Source organism: Physeter macrocephalus, chromosome 18, assembly GCF_002837175.3.
Source record: "Physeter macrocephalus isolate SW-GA chromosome 18, ASM283717v5, whole genome shotgun sequence".
Taxonomy (NCBI): domain Eukaryota; kingdom Metazoa; phylum Chordata; class Mammalia; order Artiodactyla; family Physeteridae; genus Physeter; species Physeter macrocephalus.
The window spans coordinates 10964720-10975885 of record NC_041231.1 but is presented as its reverse complement, the minus strand read 5'-3'; the positions used below and the strand labels follow the sequence as shown (position 1 = coordinate 10975885).

Below are 11166 nucleotides of genomic sequence, written 5' to 3'. Positions count from 1 at the left end.
GTCCATTGAGAAGCTCGAGCAAAGGTGCTTCCTTGGCCTTTCTTTTCGCATCTGAATGATGGAAGGGAAGAAGCAGCAATTTTCCTGTTGTTCTGGGAAGGTAGGATTTTGTGGAATGCTTTGGGAGGCCTAGTGGGCCAGGCCTCTCTATCCTCACTTGACCATTGTAGTTACACTTTTTCCAATTTTATATGTTATGATGTAAGATTTATTTCACAACAGGGATTCTGCTGCTGAAAAATGGACAAAGAACTGGCAGAAGAGGGGTCCACACTTACCTGTGCACAGAACCTCCTGCAGTGAGCGGCCCGACCTTTCATCTGTGTGTGCGCACATAAAGGCCTGGCGTGAGCTCCGCTCCTTGATTATGGCTGAGGAGCCCCAGCACCAGGTCCTGGATTCCACCTTTGAGAGTTCTGAGCTGAGACAGGTCAGGATGCCAGTGGTGGCTTTAGCATATGGTGGTGGACGGCCCAGGGCAGCTCTTGACCTTCTTGCCATTTTCCTCACCAGTAAGCTGGGGGTATGTGCCTACACAGGTTTGCTGTGCTGCTTCACATGTGAAAGCTCCAAGTTCATGCCACTCATACAGGTCTCAGCCACTGCCGTGACTGCTGTTTCAGTTCAGGGTCCCAGGGCGTCGCATTAGAGGTGATCCTTGGTTCAGTGTCGGTGAGCCTCTCCTTCCACTGACTGCGCAGTAAACCAGGTGAGTTGTGCCTGCTTTCTGCGCCTGTCTTGTAACCCTTGGGATATGGCTGATACTACCCTGTATGTGCAGGGCAGACTTCATTAGCCTCAAGTCTCCAGCAGAGGATGTATGCTCAGGATATGTAGCAGAGCTGGGGGCTGCAGTCCCATCCCTGAAGGCCAAGTGTAGCTTTGTATGGTGCCTTCAGCATAAACTGAGTCACAAGGACTCTTACACAGTGACAGATCAGCTCTGGGGGCAGGACTCAGCTAGGCCCATAGGGACCTGGGTCTTGGTAAATGCTGTTCTAGGACACTAACCAACAAGAGTTAAAACGAGCTTTGTAGGGAGGGGTTAGAAAAATGCAGGAAGAATGATTGATTGATAAGGAATACAAGTTTATTTAATTACTTTGGAATCAGTCCCCCCCAAATGATGCCTGAACCTAAAAGGTACATAAAAATGACCAACAATATCTTAAAATAATAGAGGTGACGGTTAATTGTAGTTTTTTCCTCAGAACAAGTGTGTGTTCAGCTGGACAGTAAATTACATACCATATTAAATCATGTTAAGGCAGATGATAAATCTGGTTGCATCTGTTAACGACTCCTGGGAAAGTGACCTTGTGGGAGCTGGATGTCCTTCCTCCCAGCTGTTCGGTCAGTGGGCCCACGAAGGGGAAGTCCTGGAGGCAGCAGGTCGAGACCAGGCCCTGCCTGTCTTGTCACTGCTCGTTCTGCTGACCCTCTGTGACTGAAGTGGACACAGAACCCTGGCCCTTGTTGACATCACTGATGCACACCCACTGCCCGTCAACCGACTCCTTCCACAGGGTCACCTGCAAGGCAGCACACACATCCTGTTACAGGTATGTATCCCTGCCCTTACCTCCCTGGGTTCTCTAAAGAGGGCAAAAAGATCTCCAGCAAGAACTACAGCTCACAGTCTTGTGGGTAAAGAGAGCACTTACCTTGGTTCGCCCACTGAAATCCCACCAAAATGGAAGTAAAGGAAAAAGTATCCACACAGAGTAAGAAAGGAGGAGTACGGAGAGTGATGTCATGAAGATGGTGACACAGCTTGTTCCCGGCTTCACTTTCTCTCCAAAGAAGAACTATTCATAGAGACACACCACTGATCAAATCCTACAACACAGCAAGCAGTGAGGCTGAAGTGTCCTGCACTATGGACACTGAGACCGACTGCATTAGAAGGTAAGAGAAGGGGCCACATGTTGATCCCAGCATCCCTTCCAGGGGCTGGCACGCTACCACGGGGAGTGGCCTCCCCTGAGGCTCTGGCCCCTCCAGTGAGAAAAGAGCCCCGGGTGACATCCAGCACCTGTCCCCGCCTCCCACTGCATTGTGGTCATCACTTTGCAGGTGCTGATACTCTGGTTTTGCTCCACCAGGATCGCAGCTGAATCTGTGAGGCCCAGCTCCTGAGAATCGGATTGTGACCAGAGAGGGCTTCCAACAACCAGCACTCAGATCTCCGCAGCCTGAGTCCCTACCTGCAGGTCCCAAGTGAGTCTGTTCTCACAGGGAAGCTGGGGCACAGGTAGGCTTCAGTCCAGACCACAAACAAAGCATTAGTAACCTTAAAGCTGCTTCCCTGGGAAGCACACCAGTTCATCGCTGCACTTCCTACTGAATCCAGCCTTTGGACTGCCCAACCAGCGAAGCCACATAGCTGGTCAACAACCCTGCTTAAGGTAACACGGGAATAGAAAGCACCACCGGTGGCGTTCACTGTCTGCATAGCAAATCCGGTGGCCTCACCTGACCAGGAATGCGGTGCACACTCCTGACTCTTCAGCTCCCCCCAAAATAAGCCATGCATTCTCTGGATCCCCTCCTGCTGTGTACTGCCAGGGCAAGGAAGGTAATTCTAGCCTCACCTACTGCTGAGTCAAGTAGCCAGTCCTGACTGTCTAGCAAGCCTGACCAGAGAATCCAGGCAGCTGTGAAGCTGATGCTCCAGCCTCACTGGTGCAGGAAAAGAAACCAGCTGTCCTATCTACCTGATCTCAGAGTTGAAAAAAGTGCCTCAACCCAAAACAGAACTTAATAGCAGGCCCTTTCAACCTAAGAACACTAATAGGAGAGAAAGCCAGAAACCCAAATTGAGCTGACTAGTGAAGAACTTTATCTGCACACTTCCAGAGGTACAATGAATTCTTTGAAAAAATTCAAAACAGGGCCCAGTGTCAAGAAGCCCACTTCCAATCTCTCTCTTGCATTCCTATAAACTAACAAAAATCAGAAAGAGAAATTAAGGAAACACTCCCGTTTACCACTCAAACAAAAAGAATAAAATACCCAGGAATAAACCTACCTAAGAAGGCAAAAGACCTGTACACAGAAAACTATAAGACACTGATGAAAGCAATTAAAGATGATACAAACAGATGGAGAGATATACCAAGTTCTTGGATTGGAAGAATCAATACTGTGAAAATTACTATACTACCCAAAGCAATCTACATATTCAGTGCAATCCCTTTCAAAGTACCAGTGGCATTTTTCACAGAACTAGAACAAAAAACTTTACAATTTGTATGGAAACACAAAAGACCCCAAATAGCCAAAGCAATCTTGAGAAAGAAAAACAGAGCTGGAGGAATCAGGCTCCCCGACTTCAAAGTATACTACAAAGCTACAGTAAGCAAGAGAGTATGGTACTGGCACAAAAACAGAAATATTGATCAACTGTACAGGATAGAAAGCCCAGAGAGAAACCCACGCACCTCTGGTCAGCTAATGTATGACAAAGGAGGTAAGGATGTACAATGGGAAAGAGTCTCTTCAATAAGTGGTGCTGGGAAAACTGGACAGCTACATGGAAAAGAATGAAATTAGAACACTCCTTAACACCATACACAAAAATGAACTCAAAATGGATTAAAGACCTAAATGTAAGGCCAGACAGTATCAAACTCTCAGAGGAAAACAAGGCAGAACACTCTGTGACATAAATCACAGCAATACCCTTTCTGACCCACCTCCTAGAGTAATGGAAATAAAAACAAAAATAAACAATGGGACCTAATGAAACAAGATTTTGCACAGCAAATCCAGGATAGAAAGCCCAGAGAGAAACCCACGCACCTCTGGTCAGCTAATGTATGACAAAGGAGGCAAGGATGTACAATGGGAAAGAGTCTCTTCAATACGTGGTGCTGGGAAAACTGGACAGCTACATGGAAAAGAATGAAATTAGAACACTCCTTAACACCATACACAAAAATGAACTCAAAATGGATTAAAGACCTAAATGTAAGGCCAGACAGTATCAAACTCTCAGAGGAAAACAAGGCAGAACACTCTGTGACATAAATCACAGCAATACCCTTTCTGACCCACCTCCTAGAGTAATGGAAATAAAAACAAAAATAAACAATGGGACCTAATGAAACAAGATTTTGCACAGCAAATCAAACCATAAACAAGACAAAAATACAACCCTCAGAATGGGAGAAAATATTTGCAAATGAAACAACAGACAAAAGATTAATCTCCAAAATATACATGCAGCTCAATATCAAGAAAACAACCTAATCCAAATATGGGTGGAAAATCTACACATTTTTCCAAGGACAATATACAGAATGCCCCTAAACAAAAGATGCTCAACATCACTAATCATTAGAGAAATCAAATCAAACTCCAACGAGGTATCACCTCACACCTGTCAGAATGGCCATCAAAATGTCTGCAAACAATAAATGCTGGAGAGGCCGAGGAGAAAAGGGAACCCTCCTACACCACTGGGGGAAATGCAAATTTGTAGAGCCACTATGGAGAACACTACAGAGGTTCCTTAAAACACCACAAATAGAGCTACCATATGATCTGGCAAGCCCACTGCTGGGCACACATCTGCAGATAACCATACTTGGAAAGCCAACACTTGCACGTTCATTGACTGCAGCAAGACCTACAACGGTCAAGGTTCAGAAGCAACCACAATCTCCATCCACAGGCAAATGGAGAGAGAACATGTAGTACATATATACAATGGAATGAACACTCAGGCATAAAAAAGAATGAAATAATGCCACTGGCAGCAAGGTGGATGGACCTAGAGACCATATTAAGTGAAGCAAGTCAGAGAAGAAGAGATATATGGTTTCACGAAGAGGTGGAATCTAAAAATTGATAGGCGTGAACTCATGTACAAAAACAGAAACGGACTCACGGACGTAGAAAAGAAACTTAGGGTTACCAACGGGAAAAGCATGGGGGGAGGGACAAATGCCATGGTTGGGATTAACCTGTACACACTAATTTTATAAACTGGATAATCAACAAGGACCTTCTGTGGACCACAAGGAACTCTACTCAACAATCTATCATAACCAATAGGGGAACAGAATCCGAGAGAGAACAAATATATGTATCTGCATAACTGAAACACGTCACTGTACACCGGAAACAAAAACAACACTGTAAATTTACAACACCCCAAACTAAAATCAGAAGTAAAAATAAAATACAATAAAATAAAAGAGAAAGAAATGCCTCCTCTATTCCATGCTGGCTTGGGGAACCTGGGCTACTGTCACACCCCTGGAGCCTGGGCAGCCAGCAACACAAGGCTGGAGTGTTATGGGTCTGAGGGAGCTGGGGAGGATGTACCAGCAAATGAGCCCACCTTGGACCTGGAGTGTCTGGTCCCCTGGGGATGTCACCACAATCTCCAGATCCAGGCAGACCCTCCTGCAGCTAAAGCCAACCTAGTGCACCCAGAGGATGGTGGACCCTCTGGCCGGGAAGAGCTCTGAATAGTCTCCTAGTCTCCACGTTTGCTGGTGGTGGCCTTCCCACCTTCAGCTGCCTTCATTAGGGTCACACCACCCATGTAGGACAGCACCCTCAGCATTGGGGTTTTGCAAGGGTTAGGACCTTTCCGGGAGGGGGGCAACGAAGTAATGAGATACAAGCCCTTGGGTGTTTGTGCTGACACATTCCACTAATTCACGAACCAGGAACACGACGTCCCCTTAGGCTGTACATGCAGGTGTAACCAGAGTTGGGCATGAAGAAATCCTGCCGCCTTTTGGCCATTTCCAGTAACAACAACTTTAAAGCAGGTCCTCAGGGGAACTTCATATTCTCAAAGCCTGTGAGCCTGTAAAGACACCTGCCGTCACGAAATGCCCAGGAGCAGGTAATAGGAAAGGAATTCAAAACAGGGCCCAGTTTTCAGAGGCCAATTTCCAGACGTACATTTTACTCATAGTGTTAAAAAGAGAGGCACATGAAAAGATGCTGAACGTTCCTACTATTAGAGAAGTGGAAATCAAAACTGCAAGGAGGCATCACTTCACACCACTCAAAATGCCATCAACAAAAAGTCTACAAACAATAAATGTAGCAGAGGGCATGGAGGAAAGGGAGCCCTCCTGTTTTTGGTGGGGCTGCGATCTGCTAATAACTACTATGGAGAAAAGAATGGAGGTTCCTCAAACAGTAAACACACAGCTACCATATGATTCGGCAGTCCCACTCCTTGCCACATACGTAGATAAAAGTATAACTGGAAAATGTACGTGCACCCCAATGTTCATAGCAGCACTATTTAGAAGAGGCAAGACATGGAAACAACCTAAATGTCCACCGACAGAAGAATGGGTAAAGAATATGTGCTACATATATACAATGGAATTATTATTATTATAAAAAAGAACAATATGTCATTTCTGCCAACATGGGTGGATGGAGATATCATATCAAGTGATGTAAGTCATGATGAGAAAGATAAATACCATATGATATCACTTACATGTGAAACAAAATATGACACAAATTATCTATGAAACAGACTCCAAGACTTAGAGAACAGACTTCTGGTTGCCAAGTTGGATGGGGGGTGTGGGAGGGATCTATTGGGAGTTTGGGATTAGGGAATGCAAAGTATTATATATAGAATGCACAGACAACAAGGTCCTACTGTATAGTACATGGCACTATATTCAGTATCATGCGATAAACCATAATGGAAAGGAATACGAAGAAGAATTTATATATATGTGTAACTGAATCACTTTGCTGTAAAGTAGAAATGAATACATTGTAAATATACTATACTTCAATAAAACAAACTAAAAAAAATTAAAAATAGAACTGCCATATGATCCAGCAATTCCACTTCTGGGTATAAATCCAAAGGAAATGAAACACTAACTTGAAAAGACATCTGACCCCCCCCCAAGTTCATAACAGCAGTATTTACAATTAGCAATACATGGAAACAACCTACTGACCATCAACAGAGGAGTGAATAATTAAGTTGTATTTATATATAAATATACACATACACACACACACACACACACATAAAATGGAGTACTATTCAAAAAATAGAACTGCCATATGATCCAGCAATTCCACTTCTGGGTATAAATCCAAAGGAAATGAAACACTAACTTGAAAAGACATCTGACCCCCCCCAAGTTCATAACAGCAGTATTTACAATTAGCAATACATGGAAACAACCTACTGACCAGCAACAGGAGTGAATAATTAAGTTGTATTTATATATAAATATACACATACACACACACACACACACACATAAAATGGAGTACTATTCAGCCACAGAAAACAAAGAATATTTGATATTTGTGACAACATATATGGACCTTGGGGGCACTATGCTCAGTGAAAAAAGTAAGACAGTGAAAGACAACTGTACTATCTCACTTGGATGTGTAATCTAAAAACAAAAAACCAAACTCATAGAAAAAGATATCCGATTCATGATTATCAGAGGCACTGTGTGGGGGAGGGGGAATAGGAGGAAGGTGGTCAAAACCCACAAACTTCCAGTTGCATGATAAGTACTGGTATGTAATGTACAGCATGATGCCTACAGCTAACACTTACGTATAATATATATGAAAACTGTTGAGAGTAGATCTTAAGAGGTAACATCACAAGGAAAGTAATTTTTTTCTCTCTTTATGATATCTATATGAGATGATGGATGCTAACTAAATTTACAGCGGTAATCACTGAACAGTATATGCAAGTCAAAACCATTACGCTGTACACTGTTAACTTACTCAGTGATGTATATCAATTATATCACTAAAACTGGAAGACTGAACAAAAAGCATATGAATAACAGTAACTGAGGGACAATGCTGTAAATAATGATGTAACATGAAATATTGACAATAATAATTATGTAAACATGGATGCCGTTTAACCAAATTGATAGAGCTCCAGTGAGAGGTTATGGGGTGTTAGAGTGGTTCTCAAAATGTGGCCCCAGACCAGAGTGTGTGTAGCATCTGGGAACTTGTTAAAAATGCAAATTTTGGGGTCCCAGCCCAGATCCACTGGTTCAGAAGCTCTAGGGGTAGGGTGGGTAATCTGTTTTAACAAGTTTAGCAATGCTAAAGTTTGAGAATCGTGGTAGAGGAAGAAAACAGATCAATAGGTATGTTATCTATACACTGAAGTAAAAAGCAGAAGCAGCAGCTAAAAGTTGAAAAGGTTTGTCCCCGTACAGGGAAAATTAGACTGCATTAAAAAAAAAATCACAGGGACTTCCCTGGTGGCGCAGTGGTTGGGAATCCGCCTGCCAGTGCAGGGGACATGGGTTCGAGCCCTGGCCCAGGAGGATCCCACATGCTGTGGACCAACTACATGGATGCCGTTTAACCAAATTGATAGAGCTCCAGTGAGAGGTTATGGGGTGTTAGAGTGGTTCTCAAAATGTGGCCCCAGACCAGAGTGTGTGTAGCATCTGGGAACTTGTTAAAAATGCAAATTTTGGGGTCCCAGCCCAGATCCACTGGTTCAGAAGCTCTAGGGGTAGGGTGGGTAATCTGTTTTAACAAGTTTAGCAATGCTAAAGTTTGAGAATCGTGGTAGAGGAAGAAAACAGATCAATAGGTATGTTATCTATACACTGAAGTAAAAAGCAGAAGCAGCAGCTAAAAGTTGAAAAGGTTTGTCCCCGTACAGGGAAAATTAGACTGCATTAAAAAAAAAATCACAGGGACTTCCCTGGTGGCGCAGTGGTTGGGAATCCGCCTGCCAGTGCAGGGGACACGGGTTCGAGCCCTGGCCCAGGCAACAAGAGAAGCCACCGCAATAAGAAGCCCACGCACCGCAACGAAGACTAGCCCCCGCTCGCCACAACAAAGACCCAAGGCAGCCAAAAAAAACCCCACACCAAATAAAAACTACCTAAAGCTATGTACATTAACTTGATTAAAAAAAAAAAATGATCTGGGCTTCCCTGGTGTCGCAGTGGTTGAGAGTCCGCCTGCCCATGCAGGGGACACGGGTTCGTGCCCCGGTCTGGGAAGATCCCACATGCCGTGGAGCAGCTGGGCCCGTGAGCCATGGCCGCTGAGCCTGCGCGTCCGGAGCCTGTGCTCCGCAACGGGAGAGGCCGCGGCAGTGAGAGGCCCACGTATCGCAAAAACAAAAACAAAACAAAAAATAATTCTAAGAACTGCTGCCTTAGGGACAGACTTTATTCACTAAGCATGCACTGTGTAGAATGCTCTGAAGTGAAAACATACTAAGTCCTTCAGCAAAGGAATGCTATAAAGACAGCAACAGTGCTGAGCTCTTTGTAGGAAACAGGCTTATAAGGAAGAGTAAGAAGCATAAAAGACAGCAGACCCCAAAACATGGAACGTACAACCAGGTACTTGCCCACTGATTTGTAAACACTACTGAGCGCAGTCAGGGTACAGTGGCCTGTCCTGGGTGCCACCAGACCTGGGTACTAGTCCTGATATTGGCACTCACTAGAAATAGCGTTGGATTAGCTGTCCTTTGAGGGTCATTCCAGCTCAAATTCTATGGCTTTTCGATGGGGCCTGATGGATCTTTCTGGGACCACTGAACACAAAAGGGACCCTAGGCTGGGTAAAAGCTGTCTGCAGAGGGTCTTGAAGAGATATTACTTGTACACCCATGTCCACTGCAGCATTATTCACAATAGCCAAGAGGTGGAAGCGCCCCAGTGTCCATCAACAGAGAATAGATAAATAAAATGTGGCACAATGGAATATTATTCAGCCTTCAAAAGGAAGAAACTATGACATACGCTACAACATAGGTGACAGATGAAGACACTATGCTGATAAAAGACAGCAGACCCCAAAACATGGAACGTACAACCAGGTACTTGCCCACTGATTTGTAAACACTACTGAGCGCAGTCAGGGTACAGTGGCCTGTCCTGGGTGCCACCAGACCTGGGTACTAGTCCTGATATTGGCACTCACTAGAAATAGGGTTGGATTAGCTGTCCTTTGAGGGTCATTCCAGCTCAAATTCTATGGCTTTTCGACGGGGCCTGATGGATCTTTCTGGGACCACTGAACACAAAAGGGACCCTAGGCTGGGTAAAAGCTGTCTGCAGAGGGTCTTGAAGAGATATTACTTGTACACCCATGTCCACTGCAGCATTATTCACAATAGCCAAGAGGTGGAAGCGCCCCAGTGTCCATCAACAGAGAATAGATAAATAAAATGTGGCACAATGGAATATTATTCAGCCTTCAAAAGGAAGAAACTATGACATACGCTACAACATAGGTGACAGATGAAGACACTATGCTGAGTGCACATCAAAACTACAATGAGGTAGGTGTGAGGTACCACTTCACACCAATCAGAATGGCCACTATCAAAAAGGCTACAAATAACAAATGCTGCAGAGGGCATGGAGAGAAGGAAACACTCCTACACTGACAGTGGGAAGGTAAACTGGTGCAGCCACTATGGAAAACAGTATGGAGATTCCTCAAAAAACTAAAAATAGAGCTAACAATATTATCCAGCAATCCCACTCCTGGGCATATAGCCAGAGAAAACTCTAATTCACAAAGATACATGCCCCCCTATGTTCATAGCAGCACTATTTACAATAGCTAGGAGTTGGAAACAACCTAAATGTCCACTGACAGATGAATGGATAAAGAAGATGTGAAACATACATACAACGGAATATTACTCAGGCACAAAAAAGATTAATGCCATTTGCAGCAACATGGATGGACCTAGAGATCATCATATCAAGTGAAGTAAGTCAGAAAGAGAATGACAAATACCATATGATATCGCTTATATGTAGAATCTAAAATATGACATGAACTTATCTATGAAAGACTCCCAGACATGGAGAACAGACTTCTGGTTGCCAAGGTGGATGGGGGGTGCAGGATGGATGGATTGGGAGTTTGGGATTAGTAGATGAAACCTATTATATATAGAATGGATAAACAACAAGGTCCTACTATATAGCACAGGGAACAATTCAATATCCTGTAATAAAGCATAATGGAAGGGAATATAAAAAAGAATGTGGGGCTTCCCTGGTGGCGCAGTGGTTGAGAATCTGCCTGCTATTGCAGGGGACACGGGTTTGAGCCCTGGTCTGGGAGGATCCCACATGCCGCGGAGCAAGTAGGCCCGTGAGCCACAACTACTGAGCC

The 11166-nt window shown here is 44.3% G+C and overlaps 1 protein-coding gene across 1 annotated transcript in view; it reads right to left on the bottom strand.

The window, feature by feature from the left end:
* Positions 1-1068: 1068 nt before the first annotated feature.
* The window catches only part of SEC13 (SEC13 homolog, nuclear pore and COPII coat complex component), a 48098-nt gene continuing 38000 nt past the window's right edge, over positions 1069-11166 (bottom strand). Inside the window, exon 9 of the mRNA XM_024123977.3 lies at positions 1069-1532. Coding sequence (XP_023979745.1) covers positions 1419-1532 — 114 coding nt within the window. The 3' untranslated portion in view covers positions 1069-1418. The remainder of the gene's footprint in view (positions 1533-11166) is intronic.